This window comes from Salmo trutta, chromosome 20 (assembly GCF_901001165.1).
Source record: "Salmo trutta chromosome 20, fSalTru1.1, whole genome shotgun sequence".
NCBI lineage: Eukaryota > Metazoa > Chordata > Actinopteri > Salmoniformes > Salmonidae > Salmo > Salmo trutta.
In genome coordinates this window covers 41,074,377-41,096,504 of record NC_042976.1, presented here as the reverse complement: position 1 = coordinate 41,096,504, position 22,128 = coordinate 41,074,377, and the positions used below count along the sequence as shown (strand labels likewise).

General features: G+C 45.0%; 1 protein-coding gene across 6 annotated transcripts in view; it reads left to right on the top strand.

Moving 5' to 3' along the window:
• Positions 1-22,128, top strand: part of LOC115156074 (protein TANC1) — a 179,305-nt gene that overhangs the window by 131,052 nt on the left and 26,125 nt on the right. For all 6 annotated transcript variants that reach the window (XM_029703330.1, XM_029703329.1, XM_029703327.1 and 3 more), the window contains 6 exons: positions 1,269-1,391; positions 3,265-3,549; positions 4,422-4,579; positions 9,974-10,205; positions 13,501-13,667; positions 19,416-20,023. In XM_029703330.1, the coding sequence (XP_029559190.1) occupies positions 1,269-1,391; positions 3,265-3,549; positions 4,422-4,579; positions 9,974-10,205; positions 13,501-13,667; positions 19,416-20,023 (1,573 nt within the window). The remainder of the gene's footprint in view (positions 1-1,268; positions 1,392-3,264; positions 3,550-4,421; positions 4,580-9,973; positions 10,206-13,500; positions 13,668-19,415; positions 20,024-22,128) is intronic.

Below are 22,128 nucleotides of genomic sequence, written 5' to 3'. Positions count from 1 at the left end.
TGCGCTTTCTTATCTCCTAGATATAGGACAGACGCTTCAAAACCTTATTCCTTATGATAAAAAAATTTTGTGTCTGTTTTGCCATTTATGAATGTGTTACTCAATGCGTTTCTATGAGCTATAGTAGTGAAGGCCAAATACAATGTTTTATCTTTTTGATACCTACAGGGGTCCTAAAATTCTCAATCAAATAGCTAAATGATCCATGGTATGACCATCTTAAAACAATTCTATATGTTAGGCTTAGACTTTTAGGGGTTAAACAGGACGCCGGCTTGAGGATAGCCGGGTCTCCATGGTGATTTCATTGTTGCCTGGAACACCGGAGACCTTGTTTCACGTTGTCTGTCTCCGTATGTGGGTTTCATAGACCGAGGATGGTAGGTAGAGATGGAGGACGAGTTCTGTACAGCAAACTGCTAGTGTTTGTTATCACTTCTAGTTCTGATCATGACAGGTATTGTTTGTAGTCATTCTTCCTTCATGGCGCATGTTCTCTGGGTCTAGGTGCTGTCTGTGAGTTCTCTCTGTAATGTTGTTGCTGTAGCCTACTGTATGTTTTCAGGCAGTAATCCCTGTAGTAAGGCTGGCTTTAGTTAGTAAATGTGTTTGTTGGCGCTGTGTGCAGTCCTTCCTGACATTTGTATCAGGGCTGTTTCTCAATTCCCTATGTAAGTGCACTCCTTTTGACCAGGGCCCTGGTCAAAAGGAGTGCACTTCACATGGAATATGGTGCCATTTGGGACGGATACTGGTTGTGTTTAGGTTGTTACTAGCTCTGTTTGTACTCCAGCACACAGGAGTGTCAATGGGGACAGACCACTTCTCTCTCTGGATCGTCAGCTGTCAGGTTGAATCAGGCTGGGGGAATGGGGGATTTTAGGGGGGATAGGGGATTGTTGCTCCTCTCCTCTTCTCTCCTGTCAGCTGTACTTTACCTGGCTGCCCAATGCCCAATCCACACCACCTCCAGGGAACTGTCAATGACAGGGTCCACCGTTCCCTTTCCTCTGCCTGAAATCCTGCCATCGAGATGTCAGCCTGGATCTGTGTCTCCCATCTGATACATGTCCTACTCCTCTTTTCTCTCTCAGCGTATTAAGGACAAGCCCTGGATTTCCCCAGTGACATGTTTTCCATGATTGGTTTTAGCTTGTGATCCAGGAACTGTTCATGGCCATTTGTCTGATTTTGTCCAATCATGAAGGCTCGTTGTCTTTTTCATATCCCACACATTATCTCATCGTTTTCTCTCTCTTTCTCTGCAGCCACCAGTTCGACCAAGCTGGAAGACCTGAGCTATCTTGATGAACAACGTAATACTCCTCTGCGGACGTCCATTCGGCTGCCCTGGCATAACACAGGTGGGAGGGCACCACAGGACTCTAAAGGTATGCTTCATATCTACCACTCTAACAGCATGGGCACTGTACACCAAGGTTGCATCCCAAATCACACCTTATTCCCTGTATAGTTTGGGGCGGCAGGTAGCCTAGTGGTTAGAGCGTTGGACTAGTAACCAAAAGGTTGCAAGATTGAATCCCCGAGCTGACAAGGTAAAAATCTGTCGTTCTGCCCCTGGACAAGGCATTTAACCCACTGTTCCACTGTGCCATTATTGAAAATAAGAATTTGTTCTTAAATGACTTGCCTAATTAAATAAATAGTTCACAACTTTTGACCAGAGCCCTTTGTAGTGCACGATATAGGGAATAGGGTACAGTAACTAGCTACTAAGAACATAGAACAAGGGCCACTGTAGTGCACACCAAACGTATAAAAGAAACATAGGGGAAAATGTAAACCTATTCCATAGAACGCAGAAAAGCATATCCTGTGTTTCCTAATGGCTACAACATAATGGTACACCCACAATATCCTTTCATCGACTAGGCCTGTCCTTAGAGCAGCTATTCAAACAGCAGCTATTCCGTTGGCACCGTACACATTACTCTTTTATATTATCCTGGTATAAATCCCAGTCTTGGCTGACTGAAATACCACAGAGTTAATATTTGATCACGACATGAATAATGTAATATTACATCATTAAATGCTCGCAAAACTATTTAACCCTCTTTTAAAACCCTTCTGTTTTCACTGCCGCTGTCAGTATAGAGTTGTTAGTATTATGTAAAATGTCCCCGTGGACAGAAAGTTGTGCAACAGTCCACATTTATGAACATTATGTGTTTGGCTTTCCAGACACTTTAAGCAGTCTAATGGAGAAAAAAAAGAAAATAAATTGCAAACCTTTGCCATCCGCCTACATGATTGCCAATGGCTGTTTGAATGCAGTTGAGTAACTTCTCCAACTAAACCTCTATTCTCAGAGTACATCGCTCAGTAGACAGAGGGGACTGGCTGTGGTCAGGTACTGCGGCTAGTACTGATGTTTCTCTCTCATGCCGCCGAGGTGTGTGTGCGGGGCAGAGAAGTAATCGGCACTGAAGTTAGCTGCCCTGTTGAAGATCACTCACAAATGGGCCAAGGCAATGGAGCTGGCTGTACATAGCTCAGACTGAGAGAGGAATAGAGAGAGAGAGAGAGAGAGAGAGATCGTAGAGAGAGATGGCAATGATGAAGAGAGAGTCGGGGGGGTGGGGAGAGCTGCAGAGGAAAAATAGCCCACTCTGTTTCTCTAGCTGTGTGGTGGACACGGACTGCAGCCCAGGCATCTCCCCTCCTCCCCCTCAACAGCCCTGAGAAGAATGTTTGGCCTGCAGCAGGTGTTTATCGCCAGGCTGACATGCAGCACTTATCAGACTACGACCGCCGTAGACAGACAGACAGACAGTGTTTTGTGGTTCTGATTAACTGACATGTCAGAGCCAGAGATATTTATATTCCTCAAATGGTGTGAGAGTGAGACACACAAAGACGTTTCAGAGGAAATTCCAGGACAAAAATATATTGATTATCGTGGATGGTGCTAGGGCTCGGGCTCCACATTCTGAGCGTGAGTGTCAGTCTCGCAATCCACAGCAATGTTGAACATTGCTTCATATTGCATCATTTCAGAGGAAAGAGATGAAAAGGTATGGTCAACAGCGCAGGTGTAAACAGTGTTTCATGTGGAGACGTTCCCTAATCAGTGCCAAAAACAGTTTCAAGGCTTGTCTTTACACCAGAAACCTGTCTCTTTACTTTTTAGCCTAGCTGCTTTTCAGCACCTGTGTAAATGTACCATGCATTATATATGAACTATTTTCTTATGAACCCTCACTGAATAAATGTTTGTCTGTTTTATTTGGTTTCCTCCAGCCCGCTTTGCTCCCTACAAGCCGGTGGACATCATGCTCAAGCCACTGCTGTTCGAGGTGCCCAGCATCACCACAGACTCAGTGTTCGTGGGCCGCGATTGGCTCTTCCAGCAGCTGGAGGACGTGCTGAAGGGCGGCGGCGAGGCCGGAGAGAGCCGCGGCGCCGTGGTCATAGGCAATGTGGGCTTCGGCAAGACGGCTATCATCTCCCGGCTGGTGGCGCTCAGCTGTCACGGCGGCCGCATGCGGCAGATCGCCTCCAACAGCCCCAGCGCATCGCCCAAAAGTACGAAGTAACCCCTAGTTACATCCCGAATGGCACCCTATTCCCTATATAGTGCACATCTTTTGAATAGACCCCTATATGCCCTGGTCTAAGATAGTACACTATATAGGGAATAGGGTGTGACCCTAACATGAGAATAAAGTGGTAGTGTTGGCAAGGACAACAGGATTTGAGGCACATCATCCAGTCACAATATACATCCCTCATGGCACCCTATAGGGCTCTGGTCAAAAGTAGTGCACTATATAGGGAATAGGGTGCCATGTGGGATGCATCCACAGTCACACGCTGCCTTGACAGTTAGAACCATTATTTTTTGGGTGGTCTATAAGGAGATTGGACTGTGGGCTGATATAATGTGCAGTTAAATCCATCAACATGTACAGTAGTGACAGAGGATCTTCCTCTATCAAATGTTCAGGACCTCTTCTGACAGGAAGTAACTATCGTTGGTTTAGACTAATGTATGTTTCTGAACACAAGAAGGGCACAGCCTTGGTTGCACTGATGTCGTTGAAATGCTATCACGAGTTTTGACGTTCTAACACTGTATGCTACGCGTAAGTCTTCCACACATTCTCGCAAGGTTATTCTGTACGAATGAGAATATATAATCATTGTGAGAATCAGAAATGTATTGATTTGTCAAACAATGACAAGTTATGGGTCTGTGTCCCAAATAGCACCCAAATCCCTATATACGTAGTGCACTACTTTTTACGGGAGCCCTATGGCGCTGGTCAAAAGTAGTGCACTATAAATGGAATAGGTTGCCATTTGGGATGCGGACCATGGTTGCACCTGAACCAGCAGTAGAGTTCACAGTGAGTCTTCCTGTTGATGGCTCCTGATTCCCTCTCTCTTCCTTCCAGGTGGTGGGGACACCCAGAGCACAGACCTCCCCCTCAGCCAGCCGCCCCAGCCCACCCCGCCCCCCAGCGCCACCAACACCCTGAGGAACAACAGCTGTCCCGGCACCCCAGAGATCCAGAGACGCAAGGAGGAGGCCGTCAAACGGCTGGCCACCAAGGTACTGGAAGTTCACCTGGCCAGATCACAGCTCATATCCCAACCCAACCTTTGGGAATGTTGTTGCTGTGACTTTGTCAGTGTCCCAAATCACAGAGAGAGCTTTGGTCAAAAGTAACACTATATAGAGAACAAGGTGCTATTTGTGACACTCCCTTTTAGAATTTTTTTTGTTGGTCTTTTGTTGGCATGGAAATGTGTTTATTACACATGACGGCTTTTGAGCATTGTCTCATTTCACCGGTCAGGTTCAAGGAAGACATTATGTTACTGTGAAGTGTATCTTTGTGCTCAGAATAGCAAGAATTTGATGAGTGTCCAAGGTCCCAAGAGCTCCCATTCACTTTCACTAATGAAGTACTGCAGAGGCAAGTATTCCCTTCTCTCTCAGTCTACTTCCCCTGTCCTTCATTTCATCCCTCCATCCACCACCTGAGGTTTAGGGAGGGAGGCTGTGCGGGCCTCCCTGACTCTCGTCCTTTCATATCCAGGCTGTGTTTCCGTTAGTCTTTATTAGGGTTTTAACCAAAAACATAATTCTGCATGTGGCACTCAGTTGATTTATGTTTGTGTACATTCATTTATTTTTATATGAAGCGAGTGAATAATAAAAATGTCCCTGGGGTCCTGGATGTTTATGAAAGACAATCACAGAGTCCCCATTAAATAAATTCTCACATCACGGGCCAGTTTGATTTGCAGCGAGCCCTGGGCTTAGTTAAATAACCATTCCTCTTAACTCCCCCTCATCGAATGGACATCATAGTCCCGTGTAGCTCAGTTGGTAGAGCATGGTGTTTGCAATGCCAGGGTTGTGGGTTTGATTCCCATGGGGGACCAGTATGGAAAAAATGTATGAAATGTATGCATTCACTACTGTAAGTTGCTCTGGATAAGAGCGTCTGCTAAATGACTAAAATGTAAATGTAAAATGATATCCAACATGAAGTTGCTCAGGCCCAGATGTCAGCTTGGTGGTTCCAAGACAATGGAGAGGGAGAGAGTGAGAAGCTCACTGTGTGTCCTTAACATGTTGTGGTTGCCTGGGACACTCTTCTGTCATTCACAGAGAGAGGCATGACTCCCCTAGGACTTGTCTCTGGTTGACGTCCCAAATGGTGTCCTATTCCCAATATAGTGCACTCCTTTGGGCCCTGGTATAAAGTAGTGCACTATAAAGGGAATAGGGTGCCATTTTGAACACAAACATCCTCGGCGTTGCCAGGGCAACATGTTAGCAGTGTGGTCAAAAAGATGTCAGGTATGGTAAATTGCCCAAATCGGAAGGCTGTGGCTCACCGTTCACAACATGGAGATAGCAGCTTCCTACAATCTGAGCTGACTGTCAATGCAGAATGGCTTATTTATGGGTTTATTTATTCCACCACAATGTATGTATATTATGGCTTGGCTATGCAACTTGTTGTTATTTGTGTAGTTCAATAAGTAGCCTATTTACGGTTAGAATATTAACAGTGTTTTCAGTATCACCATCCATTTACACATAGTAGCCTAACAAAGTGGATCTGCTCAGGTATAAATTGCCTCTGAGGTACCCTGCTGAGTTTAAAGCGTGATTACAGCTTATATATTCACCACCTAATTGTTCCAATTCACAGAGTTCCCCTTCCCGCAGCTTTTTAAATATCCATCTGTCATTTCGCATATTATTTTATAGCCTCATATTTATTCCCTTCCGTCTATGAGAAGAAAGCTGCGCCACTATCCAGCTTGCAGCTTAGCATGCCATTTGCAAACATTACTGTGGGACTTTTAGAAATACTTAATGGGCGACTGCACTTCCTGATTTGGCCTTGTTTTTCATCAATGCTCATTAAGAAATGCTAGCGGCCATCACAGAAAGGAAACGAGAGTTGTCTTGGGGGTGTGGTTTGATGTGGGTGTTTCTTGGGTGTGTCTTTGCCGTTCAATCGCAACAAACAAGGACAGTAGCTAGCCAGTTCGAATTGAAACATTATTGAACGCAAGCATGACTGAAACATTCCAAGGCATTTCATTCACCCTTGTCCCTAACGCTGTTACATCATATAAAGGGTTCTGAAGTCTTATGGAAAATAGCTTCAGAGGGGCTGCTTTCTTTCTCCATGTTATGACTGTGAAGTTATTTCAACAACACGTGTTTTAAACATCCCTCGACATCATAAAGGCCTTCCACTTCTGCCCTGGATGGATCGGATCAGTGCTGCACTAACATGGGATAGTATAGCCGTGAGATGACAACAGCAAGTCATCGCCATCGAGAGTACATGTGCCTGGCAACCTCTACGAGCCACGCGCCACTGAAGCACATCTGAACGTATTTCAACTCTGTGAATCTCTCATGCCAGTTATGCACTAAACTGCTTTCAATGCTAACTCTCAAAGGGGTTCTCTACCTGTGGTGTAGTTACTGCCGCGCCACGCTGCGTCTTCAGTCATCACGGCTAAATAAAAAGGAGATGCCTCTCTTCAAAGTCACCCTGTTATCCAGGGCACTCACTTATGCGTCTGCAAAGTACAGTATTTGGTAGGCTTTTGCAGTTGCAATAAGGCACCGGTATCGCTTGATTCACTTATATGTGCACAATCACACTTGACGGTTTTGTCTCTGAATTTTAAATGAATGACATTCAGTTACGACTCTGGAAACGTTCAGTTGTACTGCGGAGAATCACCTGGAAAGATGTGACAAACACCAGATGTTCATGTCTCTTTGATGAGGTAGAGTGGCCTGCATAAGGTGGAATATGGTCCACACCTGGGAGACATTGTACCTCACTGTTCCTGAATCCTCCCTCTCAGAGTAGCTGTACAGTGAAACCGCTTCTTGTCAGCAAGCTGCTGTCTCCTCTCTTTCCTTCTGATCCATCCCCGACAATGGACATCTGCTTCCGTCTGTGTCAGAAGACAACACCGCTCGCCCAGTGTCTTAACTGCATTGTCTCTCTCACAGCCGCACGCTATATGGATAGCGAGGTTCTCTCTCCGATACAGCTCTCTATTGTTCCAAAATGATTTGTCGTAGCCTCTCGTTTCACTTCATTGTCTCAATGTTTTCACGCATTCAACTCTTTATAAGAACCGATCTCAGTCCTCTCTAAAATGAACTCTGAACTTTATTAACATGTAAATAAGATTGGTAACAGAATAAAAAGCAGAAGAATAACTGCAGATTAAATCATTCTGTAATTACTGCTATAATTATCTCCACCTTTAAGAGGTTGAAGGGATTTTGTACCATATGCTGTGATTCTCACCAAATATGTTGTTGTCTTCACACACTGCTCAAACCCCACAATTGAAAAACAGCTGATGAAGCTCTCTTCGCCTATGAATCACATATTGCAAACAAATAATCTGAGCTAAAAACTAAAACACATATTTTGGAATTGATGTGCATTCTTGACAATCGCTAATCAATATCCAATCATCTTCTCTGTTTTGTGGCACCAATGAGAGGGTTTACGGCAGGGGAAACGGTGTTGCAGTAGTCTGGTGTGTGGTGCGGAAATAATGACAGGCGAACCTGGGGAGCTTTGTGTTCACATTGCCATTAAAAAGGGAACCGAACCGTGGAATTCAAGTGAACCGAACTCAGACCACCTCTCGAGGTTCGTTTTGGGGGCTGTCTTGGCAGCAGAGATGGTAGCAGTATTTTGGCAATGGTCGACGCTTCGGCCTCTTTATTATTATGCCCAGTGAAAAAATGCCCCTCCCCCCGAGTTGGTGTTGGACAAAGCCATCTCTAGTAACCTAGTCTGTCCAAACAGGGAAAAAACGCTATCAAGCAGACGATCCAATAATACATCATTGGAAATTAAGAAGGCAGCAGCCGTAATGGAGGCGGCCAGGCCAGCGCCTCAAGGTCCTCTTTCCCTCGTCCTGGGCTACAATCGTGTGCCAACTTCCTCTGCCATTTGGAACTCAGTGACAGAGATCATCCTGGGTTTTAGTGCACTACTTTGCTACAGCTAAAGTGCTTATCCTTGATTTATAGTTTGGCTAGGGTTATATTTCTTCCATTGCAAATGAGACCGTTTTCAGACGTCGCAGTGGCACGATTTACTCGACGGTCAGGTCCAAGACATTTGCGTGGACATATTTAGAATCTATTTCTCATCTGATAGTGAATGTGCGGTTCTGAGACTGGTGTTCTGGGCCAACTGTTTCTCTGACCTCTCGGGGACGTCTACGTCATTGTGCCTGGGGACAGGCTGCAGGGCTGCAGTTCCTTTCTGCAGTAGACCCATGCAGAGGTAGGGTTGCTATGTGGTGAGCTAAGGTGCGGTAGTAACTAGCCAGTCACCTGCTCCTCCTGTCCTGATGTACCTGTAAAGTGTGTCAGCTCCTCCAGGTTTGACTGTAATTAGGACACAGAGAAAGAGTCACAGATCCCCAGGGTCCCACCGCCCCCTGTCCAAATCAGATGTCCGTGTCCGTGAACACAGCAGAACCTGTTCAGCACAAGGCACAGGCAGCACATGGAGCTCCACCTAGGGCCCAGTGTTTTGGGGAGGTTAGCGGAGGTTGTTGAGCTTTGCTTCAGCCTGTTGATCATCAGACCCTCTATCTGAGTAGGGGATGACACCTGGGTCCATTAATTATCGCAAAACGTGGCAAAACATTTCGCATCCGAAAATTCAAACGTTTATTGTTGGACAATTCAAGGAGGCTTGCCCCGTTTCGGCCCATTATCTTCCGTTTTGTTCCTATTCAATACGCCCTGCTTAGGTGGGTTAGAGTGGGTTATATGTGTCTGGTTTAGAGTCAGCCAATTAAATCCCTTACAAAAAAAGATTACCGTTTTGAAACTGCAGTAAAAGTGTAGTAACTGAAGTCGCATGTGGTATTTTGGACGAAGTAATTGCAGAATAACTGCAGTTACACTGAAGAATTATTGTAATAAAAAAAATGGTGTTATTTTGGAAGCAGTATTTGCAGCATACTGCAGTTAGACTGCACTTTAACTGCAGTTATACTGCATTGTAGTACAGTTAAACTGCAGTCTGACTGTAATCTTTTTTCGTAAGGGTTGCATCTGAAGGACATGCCTTCAAGTCCCAGCTTTGGTTTCAGACTAACAAATAGCATTTTGGCTTCTGTATATTCACCTCCAAATTCGATTGTATAATGGCAGCAGTGGAATGAGGTCAGGGACAGCTTAGTCGCTATACCGAGCTGCTGTATTGCATCAAATGCCTTGTAGTCAGCAAGCCTATTGGCTTTACAAGGACTTTGAGGTCACACAGCCACATTTTTACAGACTTAAACCAAGAACAATATAAGCTACTCACAGTTGACACTATAGTAGGGTTTTGTAAAACAGCAAAGGTCTCTTACATTTTAAGCCACTAAAGTTGCTAAACAATTGTTCCCTCTCTTTTCTCCCGTCCAGGTGGTTGCGTATCACTACTGCCAGGCTGACAACACCTACACCTGCCTGGTGCCAGAGTTTGTGCACAGTATCGCCGCCCTGCTGTGCAGAGCACCCCAGCTCACCGCCTACAGAGAACTGCTGCTGAAGGAACCCCATCTACAGAGCATGCTCAGTCTGCGCTCCTGTGTCCAGGACCCTATGGCAGCCTTCCGCAGGGGCGTGCTGGAACCGCTGGCCAACCTCCGCAAGGGTACGATGCTAAGCTAGTTACACCTAGGTTCATTCATATCTGACCGTCTCACTGTCACTGGTGGTCATGGTCCAAAAGGGACTCCCAATGTTATAATCTAGCAGCGTTCAGTGGCTCAGAGTTTCTAGCAAGTGTATTCTAAATAACTGAACCACAGGTTTGCTCAGATTTCCAGTCCAGACTGTGTAGAGAGAGACAGATACTGATCGTTCCAAGGTGCCCTTCGGTCTCGTAAAAAAAATCGCAGACGGGCTACCTATGGTCACTCCAGAGACCGTTTACTGTGTTTTTCACTTCGTCCAGCTGAGATGAATGAGGGTTCCATTTCTTCCACAAAGGAACTGAAATGGGTTAAGCTCTGGCCTTACTGAGGGAGAAAGTCTGCAGGGACATTGTTAATTGCTTAGCGTAGCCACTCTGTGTTTTCTCTGACATGGCATTGATTTTAATTGATGTTACGCTAAATGGTTAGTGGTACATTGTTATTGTCGTCATGGCAGAACAATACAGCGTCTCTAAGGAAGCCTGCGTCTCGTGACTATTGTACACTACATGACCAAAAGTATGTGGACACCTGTTCGTCGAACAACTCATTCCAACATCATGGGCATTAATATGGAGTTGGTCCTCCCCTTGCTGCTATAACACCCTCCAGTCTTCTGGGAAGGCTTTCCGCTAGATGATGGAACGTTGCTGCGGGGACTTGCTTCCATTCAGCCACAAGAGCATTAGTGATGTTGGGTGTTTGGGCCTGGCTGAGCACTCACAGACCCAGACTATTATTCCTCCTCCACCAAACTTTACAGTTGGCACTATGCATTCAGGCAGGTAGCGCTCTCCTGAACCCCAAATTGTCCGTCGAACTACCAGATGGTGAAGTGTGATTCAACACTCCAGAGAACACGTTTCCACTGCTCCAGAGTCCAATGGCGGCAAGCTTTACACCACTCCAGCCGACGCTTGACATTGTGCATGGTGATCTTAGGCATGTGTGTGGCTGCTCAGCCGTGGAAACCCATTTCATGAAGCTTCCGTTGAACAGTTCTTGTGCTGACCTTGCTTCCAGTGGCTTCAGCACTCAGCGGTCCCGTTCTGTGAGCTTGTGTGGCCTACCACTTCACGGCTGAGCCGTTGTTGCTCTTAGACGTTTCCACTTCACAATAACAGCACTTATAGTTGACCGGGGCAGCTCTAGCAGGGAAGAAATTCAACGAACTGACTTGTTGGAAAGGTGGACTCCTATGACGGAGCCACGTTTAAAGTCACTGAGCTCTTCAGTAAGGCCAGTCTACTGCCAATGTTTGTCTATGGAGATTGCATGGCTGTGTGCTCATACACCTGTCAGCAACGGGTGTGGCTGAAATAGCCTGAATCCAGTAATTTGAAGGCGTGTCCACATACTTTTGTATATATAGTGTATCTCTCCAAGGCAGGCAGGCAGGCAGGCAGGCAGGCAGGCAGGCAGGCAGGCAGGCAGGCAGGCAGGCAGGCAGGCAGGCAGGCAGGCAGGCAGGCAGGCAGGCAGGCAGGCAGGCAGGCAGGCAGGCAGGCAGGCAGGCAGGCAGGCAGGCAGGCAGGCAGGCAGGCAGGCAGGCAGGCAGGCAGGCAGGCAGGCAGGCAGGCAGGCAGGCAGGCAGGCAGGCAGGCAGGCAGGCAGGCAGGCAGGCAGGCAGGCAGGCAGGCAGGCAGACAGACAGACAGACAGACAGACAGACAGACAGACAGACAGACAGACAGACAGACAGACAGACAGACTCAAGGTAATCATGGTCCGTTCTGCACACACACACGACCCACCAGTTTCCCCGTGCTCTATGCTGAATCAATATGTTATTGCAGGAGCCTAAACAGCCAATATAGATAAATCCAGTGTTTGTATGATGGAGATGGAAAAGAATTGGAATCAATGTGCAGGGCACAGAGCAGAGGAGTGGGCAGACAAGGCATGCAGCAGCTCTCCTGTGATGTTAGGGTGGACCGTGATGGGCCCTCCCCCCATGCCGCCTCCCCTCATGACTCCCACCGTTCCTTATCGAAATGAATGGCCTGTTCGATTGGCCTGGTCGCTTGGGCTTGATAAGGGAGAAAAAACGTGTTGATTTGTCCACTCCGTCAAAACGAGAAACCTGCATCGGCGCTTTGCACAGCCATATTAGAAAGGACTTAGCCAGCTCTAGGCTTGAGGCTTTGCAAAAATAAAGAAAAAGTTCTGGTTCTGATTGGCAGGAATATATTTTACAGAATAAAGTTTTAGGGGGGGTTTGGTTGGTGCAAATCTGATTTGACATTCCAACTGGGAGAGGAGTTGAGATCTCCACATTTTTCTGTGTTTCTGATCATCAATATAGAAGCTGGAGGAACCCCAGAAAGGCTGTGTTCCAAATGGCACCCTATTTCCTACACTCTTAGAAAAAAGGGTTCCAAAATGGTTCTTCGCCTGTCTCAGTAGGAGAACCCTTTTGGGGCTGTGTTCCAAATGGCATCTTATTCCCTACACTCTTAGAAAAAAGGGTTCCAAAATGGTTCTTCGGCTGTCCCCATAGGAGAACCCTTTTTGGTTCCAGGTAGAACTTGTTTGGGTTACATCTAGCTGGAACCAAAAGGGGTTCTTCAAAGGCTTCTCTTAATAAGGGGACAGCCAAAGAACCCTTTGCGTTTCTAGATAGCACCTGTTTTTCTAAGAGTGTACGTAGTGTACTACTTCTGACCAGTACCCCTATGGACCCTGTACAAAAGTAATGCACTACTGTATATAAGGAGTAGGGTGCCGTGTGGGAAGCGCTCAAGGACCCTGCCCTTTCAGCACTGTGAAAGCCTGGCTGAGATACTGCAGTGAAGTAGAGCACTTCCTCGCTGCGGTTTCACCACACAGCAGTTTAGCGCACTGCACTGTGAATACGGCTGCCGACGCACTCACGTTCATTCATCACTGCGCTAGCTGCTGTGGAGATGTGTTAGAATAGTAGAGAAAACCTTAAAATGACGCAAGGCACAGCAATACAGAGAGATGTCAGTAGTCTCATGTATCTCAGTACAAGGTTGTCTGTGGAGTATGGTGTCCAACTAATGTTTTACTCTCGTACTACTGTATATTCTGGCAGCAGCTTGTATGTCTGTCTGTATTTTATGAGCCAAAATATTTTAAAAAAAGGGTTATATTAAACTCCTCTGCAATATGTCATGTTGGCTTGACCTGGAAGGTTTGCATTTATCGACTTGACCGTTAAGGTTTGTGAATTTTCAATTTGTTTCTTTCCACCATGACCCCTGTTGACCCCTCTCTGGGTGTTTTCAGAGAGGAAGATTCCCGAGGAAGACCACATCATCCTGATAGACGGGCTGAACGAGGCAGAGTTCCACAAGCCAGACTACGGAGACACCATCGCCTCCTTCATCACTAAGATCATCTCTAAATTCCCCTCCTGGCTCAAACTACTGGTCACTGTCCGAGTCAACCTACTGGTGAGGAACACTCCAACTGTACATAATGTAATACTGTACAAGTAGGGTTGCAAAATTCCAGCGACTTTCCCCAAATTCCCAAGAATCAGGAGGTAATAAGCAGGAAATCCGGAATCCTCCAACCAGGACTCCTGGAAAAGCTGGGAATTTTGGGAATGTTGCCAGATTTTTGCAATCCTACTCCCACTGTAGATGGTGTAATATTGTACAAGTCATGTACAAATTACTTAATGAGAGGGATATTATGTATTCTGCCTAATTGTTAGCATCTAAATATTTCCATAGAGGTGTTCGTGTTGATCTCCTATGGTATAATTCATGAATTCCTTGAATCGACAGCACTCCATTGGAGCTTCACTGAATTCAAGTGCCATTTCAGCACAGCTTACAGCTTAGACAGAACTTCTGAATTCAAGTGAATAAGATGCTTCTACAACCACCGTTGGTTTGTGTAGGTATCAATATTTGATACCTCTCTCACTGAGTGACACAAACACCGGCAGATCCTGACAAGTGCTTTAGGAAGGGTTTTTTCCTTGTCATACATTGTCCTCAACAAAGTGTCATTTCTGTCGAGCGCATTGACAACGGTACTGGAACGAGAGTAGGAGAAGTAGCGCTGTAACAGTGACCCGGGAAACAGCTGCATAACAGGGGAACGCGTAGACGAGAGCCACAGACTGAAGTCTACCAATGGAGGAGAGGAGCTGAGCTGGGGGTGCGTCCCAAATGGCACCCTGTTCCTTATATACTACCGGGGACCTACTTTTGAGATGCAGCCCTGTTGTGAACCATCGAAAGTAGTGCACTACATAGGGAATAGGGTGCCATTTGAGACACAGCCCTGGCGTTCACTTCTTTGCGTTGGATGAGGCCCGGTTTTGACAGGTCTGATGGACTAAAGCTGGGCTGATTGCCTTGGCTGGCCATGTAGCCTGTAGTCTGAGCTTTGGGATAATGTGGCAGCTGACTGACAACCATATCTGTACCAACTCCAGTCATGAATGCTTTCTCAGCCACTATGGCTCTTTCTGGCCACGGGTCCTGCCACCTGTCAGTATGCATAGTTAGTTACACTGCACTGCAGCCAGAGGAGAATGGCAGGCAACACTCATTTATCTATCTATGCTGTTTGGTGGTGTGTGTGTGTGTGTGTGTGTGTGTGTGTGTGTGTGTGTGTGTGTGTGTGTGTGTGTGTGTGTGTGTGTGTGTGTGTGTGTGTGTGTTTCTTTTTACTATCCTTGTGGGGACCAGAAGTCCTCAGAAGGATAGTAAAACAAGGAAAAGTGGGGACATTTCGCCGGCCCCCACAAGGAAAAAGGCTATTTTAGGCTTAGGGGTTAGGTTTAAGGTTAGGGTTACAATCAGGGTTACGGTTAGAATTAAGGTTAGAGTTAGGTTTAGGGTTTGGGTTAGGGAAAATAGGATTTTGAATGGGAATCAATTGTTTGGTCCCCACAAGGATAGTACAAAAACGTGTGTGTATGTGTGTTTTTCATGACTTGAGAATTTACATTATTTGGCAAGGTTCCATGGATGTGTGAAGGGGTAGGTGGGTAAGGCGTTATCCTAATTTTGTATTGAGTTCATTTTCCCCTTTGTGATGATTCATCCTCGCATGGTATATGGGATTCTGTGATGTGGAATTTTTTGGGGGATGATACCACATCTGTAAAGCCAGAATGAGAGAGATCCATGTAGGCTGGCTGTGATTGACACGGTGAAACAGTTTAAATTAGGTACCATGTTAGGAACCGCTAGTGTTAGGAACCGCTAGACCAGAGAGAGGATTTCTCATGTTTATGTTCGTTGGGCTTTCTGGATTGAGTTGGGATTAGGCTATATGTCATGTCAAAATATATTGTTCCATCAACCCAAAAAATGAAGTATAAAGGGTGATGATTAGTCAACCAGAGGAAACAGTTCAAACCTGCAAAATTCTGGTAACTTTCCCAGGTTTTCCAGAAATCCCGGATGGTAAGATTAGGGAAGTGGAAGGAAATGAGCAGGAAAATCTGGAATCCTTTCTGGAAAACCTGTATATTTTCTAGAAAACCTGGGTAGTTACTGTAATTTCGCAACCCCAGGGAGGCTCTTGGATAAATCCATTCTCTCCGTATGCAGTAGGTAGGATCAGTGGAGACTAGAGCCAGGTGAGTGTTACCTCATCCTCACACATCCAAAGTGTAAACAAGATCTCGGGGGAAGGTCGCTCACAATGTCTAACCCGACAGGCTGATAACTGTGAGGTGTTCTTAGGTGAGGTGTTAGCTCACAGACACCTTGTCCAGCCTGTGTATTATTCAGTGTGTTTTCGGTCTCTTTTTTTCCTCCTTTCTCTATCTTTCTCTTCTCCCTCTCTCTCCGTTTCGGGTCTCTCCCTCTCTCTCTCTCTCTCTCTCTCTCTCTCTCTCTGAGAAGAAGGTGTTATCTCTGGGCTGCATTACCCAGAAAGGCAGGGAGATTGCAGCAGGATTAAGGTGGATTGATTTCTCTGACCCTGAGGAGTGTGATTGAAGTGTGGGCTGTGACCACAGCGTGCCCGCTAAAAGTGTCCCCAATGACCCCATCTCTTACTGTCTCCAGCGGTCAGTCTCCCAGTTCACAAAGCCTTTGTTAGCAAACACAGCGGCGAGTGTCTGCCGATAGCTTAGTGCTCCAGCTAGCCCTCTGTGCTTACTGACCTTGGGCTGATAAGAAGAGCTGGAGGATCCACTCATGATACAGAATATTGTAATTTTGCGCTCGTTTCTGTGTTCAGGAGAGATATGATTGTGGAATATGAATTTAGAATTCTGGGCATACGCTTAGGTGTAAATGATATAGTTGATTTAGCATTTTTCTGTACAAAGATATTGACTATAACTATATATTAGCATACATTTGAATAATAGAACTCACCAACGGTAACTATTGAACCGTTCAAGCTATATACACCAAACCATCTTTCACGTGTTCAAGCTATCCTAACTTGTTATCTACCTACTTTTTCCAACTATAACCAGTCACCACCATTACTACTGCGGACACTACCACTACTATAACGTATTTCAAAAGCATACATACAGTTGAAGTCGGAAGTTTACATACACTTAGGTTGGAGTCATTACAACTCACTTTTCAACCACTCCACAAACATCTTGTTAACAAACTATAGTTTTGGCAAGACATCTACTTTGTGCATGACACAAGTCATTTTCCCAACAATTGTTTACAGACAGATTATTTCACTTATAATTAATTCACTGTATCACAATTCCAGTGGGTCAGAAGTTTACATACACTAAGTTGACTGTGCCTTTAAACAGCTTGGAAAATTCCAGAAAATTATGTCATGGCTTTAGAAGCTTCTGATAGGCTAATTGACATCATTTGAGTCAATTGGAGGTGTACCTGTGGATGTATTTCAAGGCCTACCTTCAAATTCAGTGCCTCTTTGCTTGACATCATAGGAAAATGAAAAGAAATCAGCCAAGACCTCAGAAAAAGATTTGTAGACCTCCACAAGTCTGGTTCATCCTTGGGAGCAATTTCCAAATGCCTGAAGGTACCACGTTCATCTGTACAAACCATAGTACGCAAGTATAAACACCATGGAACCACGCAGCTGTCATACCTCTCAGGAAAGAGACACGTTCTGTCTCCTAGAGATTAATGTACTTTTGTGAGAAAAGTGCAAATCAATCCCAGAACAACAGCAAAGGACCTTGTGAAGACGCTGGAGGAAACGGGTACAAAAATATCTATATCCACAGTAAAACGAGTCCTATATCAACATAACCTGAAAGGCCACTCAGCAAGGAAGAAACCACTGCTCCAAAACCACCATAAAAAAGCCTGACTACGGTTTGCAACTGCACATGGGGACAAAGATCGTACTTTTTGGAGAAATGTCTTCTGGTCTGATGAAACAAAAATAGAACTGTTTGGCCATAATGACCATCATTATGTTTGGAGGAAAAAGGGGGAGGCTTGCAAGCCAAAGACACCATCCCAACCGTGAAGCACGGGGGTGGCAGCGTCATGTTGTGGGGGTGCTTTGCTGCAGGAGGGACTGGTGCACTTCACAAAATAGATGGCATCATGAGGATGGAAAATTACACGGATATATTGAAGCAACATCTCAAGACATCAGTCAGGAAGTTAAAGCTTTGTCGCAAATGGGTCTTCCAAATGGACAATGACCCCAAGCATACTTCCAAAGTTGTGGCAAAATGGTTTAAGGACAACAAAGTCAAGGTATTGGAGTGGCCATCACAAAGCCCTGACCTCAATCCAATAGAACATTTGTGGGCAGAACTGAAAAAGCGTGTGTGAGCAAGGAGGCCTACAAACCTGACTCAGTTACACCAGCTCTGTCAGGAGGAATGGGCCAAAATTCACCCAACTCATTTTGGGAAGCTTGTGGAAGGCTACCCATAACATTTGACCCAAGTTAAACCGTTTCAAGGCAATGCTACCAAATACTAATTGAGTGTATGTAAACTTCTGACCCACTGAGAATGTGATGAAAGAAATAAAAGCTGAAATAAATCATTCTCCTATTATTCTGACATTTCACATTATTAAAAGTGGTGATCCTAACTGACCTAAGACAAGCATTTTTACTAGGATTAAATGTCAGGAATTGTGATAAACTGAGTTTAAATGTATTTGGCTAAGGTGTATGTAAACTTCCGACTTCAACTGTAGTGTAAAACATGCTAGCAAACACACCACATTTTCTTCAGGAAATGTACTTTTCAGTATTCACTGTAGCCTAAAGAGTTAATCTATTAGAACAACAGCTAGCTATCCGTAGGTCTGCATACAAACCTATTCTGCATAGTTCTTCAACAACCATAAAAATACTTTTAAAGAGCTGTCATCACTAGATCCACAATCCTATTTCTCTTCCTAAATTGTAGCCTAAAATGTTCTAATCATTACATCATTCAACTCAAATCAAACTTCTTTTACACTGAACATTTTACAAAACTCAATCGTGCATCTATTTATCTGAAACCCACAGCTTGATTGAGAGTTGCTTTGCTTTCCTAAGAGTGTTGTCCACATGATCCTCCCTTTTATTCCTATTTTATGAGAGAAGATCATTTTGTCTTTTTAGTGATCCAACTGTGTGACATTTTTGTGATCCAACTGACTCACAATCCAAAGTAATATGGTTGATATAGTAGTCTATCAAGGTAATCAGACCAATTATTTTACTACATTTAACTCTGATTTTATGTAACTGCTTTAAATAGTAAAACCACAAAAATGTTTAAAGAGTTAAAGCAAGTCCCACCAATTGTACTTCATGTACTATTACCATCTAGTTGTTTTACCCACTTTCTTATTTACATATACACAGAATTTTCTGTATGGGTGATGGTACTGGAGAACAAATATTTATAATATAATTAACCAATAAGGTGTGATGGGGTGTGGTATATGGCCGATATACCACGGCTAAGGGCTGTTCTTAAGCACGACGCAACGTGGAGTGCCTAGACACAGCCCTTAGCCATGGGATATCGGCCATATATCACAACCCCCTGAGGTGCCTTATTGCTATTATAAACTGGTTACCAACGTAATTAGAGCAGTAAAAATAAATGTTTTGTCATACCCATGGTATACGATCTGATATACCACAGCTTTCAGCCAATCAGCATGCAGGACTCGAACCACCCAGTTTATAATATAACAACATGCCAATAAAGTGCTGTAGTAAATCTAATAACCATGTCATTGTGTCTTCTGTAGGAAATCACCAGCCTCCTCCCCTTTTCCAAGATCTCTCTGGACGAATTCCCCGAGAACAAAGAGATCAACACGGACCTCAATGCCTACATCCAGTACCGCATCAATGGCAGCAAGGACATCATGAACAACATCTCCCTCAATGGCAAGGCTGACCCTATCATCGTGGGGAAGGTGAGCAGCCACCTGATTGCCCGCAGCCAGGGTTCCTACCTGTACCTCAAACTGACCCTGGACCTGTTCGAGAGGGGCCACCTGGTCATCAAGAGCGCCAGCTACAAGGTGGTGCCCGTGTCATTGGCCGAGCTCTACTTACTCCAATGCAATATGAAGTTCATGACCCAGTCGGCTTTCGAGCGCTCGCTGCCCATCCTCAACGTGGCGTTGGCATCGTTGCACCCCATGACAGACGAGCAGCTGTTCCATGCCATCAACGCGGGTGCCGTGAGCGGCGAGCTGCCCTGGGGCGACTTCCAGCAGCGTATGGAGACGCTGTCCTCTTTCCTCATCAAACGACGGGACAAGACACGCATGTTTTGCCACCCGTCCTTCAGAGAGTGGCTGGTGTGGAGGGCGGACGGAGAGAGCACCGATTTCTTCTGTGACCCCAGGTGAGTTAAGCTAACTCAAATTTACCCAGGTTAGTTAGGCGAACTCAAGCTCAATCAGTGAGTTAGGCAAACTCAAACCTACCCAGTGGAACCCACTCAAAACCATATTCTGTCAGGGGGTTAACACTGACACAGTAGAGCTTTTACTCATCAATTTGTTCATAGTATTAGGGCCCTACAAGATGTGTTTTAACCGCTAACAGCTACACAAAGTGAAGACTAGACATACACGCACTGTACACACACAGACAGGCATTCCTGTGCTGTTTCAAAAAGTTGCAGGAAAATACAAATCACTGATGCATTTTGTTCATGTCTTATGATTGACTTTAGCAAATGTATGCCTTTTCTAATAAGTTCAATACATTTTGTTGATTTCCTATTCAATACATTTTTATATATTGTTGAATTCCGTTAAATGTTTCTGGATTCCGTGATTCTGTCCACTTTTTCCGCAGCGCAGATTTTATAGGGCCCTAGGAGATTTCTCTTTTCAGTAAATCAGTTTTGTTAAATGGAAAATGCACCCTCTCCACCATGAGTGAAATGTGCGGTTGCCTAGGGATGGCTCACTGGCATTTCTGCTAGCACTCAGAAGGACAAGACATAATTACTGTACCTTGTTTGGTTCTGAATATTCTGCTCTTCAGACGCTTTTTAAATAAATAGCGAGGGAGACAACCTACCATTTTGTTCGAGGAGCAAACAAGCTCGAGCCAGTTTTGAAGGGTGGTTTGTGCACTAAAGAGGGAGAAAAGTTGTGCGTGACTCATCTCTGCCTGGTGTCTGATGATGTCTGTTTCTTCACTTGAAGAGGAAATCGAACATTCAAGACCGTGTCAACGCGTTCCCTTTGAGTTATATCAATCCACTCCTTTTCACTCCGTCAGATATGTTATCTCTCCCCAGTTTGTATACCGCCATTGATTGAAACACAGGGGTAGGCTACTTGTGGAATCCCCAGGGGGGGTAGAGGACGGCGTTTTGCTGCAGAACAAATGACGGAATTTACAGCTCAACTCTGAAACAGAAGCTGACAAGTCATATTTTTTCCTGTTGCTGTTAAGCTGTGCTCTGGTGGGTGAGGAAACTAGCCAGGGGAGGGTAGTGGTCTGGTCAAAAATAGCGCACTAAAGGGGGAATAGGGTTCCATTTGGGACGCGGTCGATGTTGTTTGGCTGAAACACAGGGGTTGTCACCATACATCATAGGTCACATTATCTTACTGGGGATCTAACTGATGGGTTGAAAGCCAGGAAATGTAAGGCTCCTTCAGTGCTGTGCGTGCAGGGACATTTTGCTCAAGTTCACTGAGGCTGGATGCTTACTGACAAGGATGTGTTCATAAACACTATTCAGTGGAAATAGCTATCTGTGGACTTTAGACACCTCTGGCAAGTGGTGAAACTGAGTTTGTTCTGAAACAGAGATACTCTGAAGTTGGCAAACTGTAAGCTTAGTAACAAATTAATACTATACAGTAGCTAGCATGACTACTATAACAATAACACCGATAACTTGTTATGCTGTCCCTAAAGCATCAACACAGTGTTATTGTTGATTTAAAGAGAAATCTTTGCAAACAAACACAAGATTTGGTATTGAAGATTGGGGGATAACAAATTTGGTTTATGCAAATCAAGAGGGAAGAAAGTAAAAACATTGGTGTAAGGGAAGGGAGAAGAAAGAGGTTCTGGAATTGAAATATGTATGCATCCCATCTGAAATATTAACAAGAAATCTGCTGCATGTTCCGCTTGATTTCACGCTGAATAAAAATATAAATGCAACAAATGCAACAATTTCAAAGATTTTACTGCGTTACAGTTCATATAAGGAAATCAGTCAATTCAAATAAATGAATTAGGCCGTAATTTATGGATTTCACATGACTGGGCAGGGGTGCAGCCATGGGTGGGCCTGGGAGGGCACCCAGCCAATCAGAATGAGTCCCCCCCCCATCCGGACGATCCCACAGGTGAAATTGGTGAGGTGAGGTCCTAGGCTGGCGTGGTCTGCGGTTGTGAGGCCGGTTGGATGAACTGCCAAATTCTCTAAAACAACATTGAAGGCACCTTATGGTAGAGAAATGCACAATCAATTAT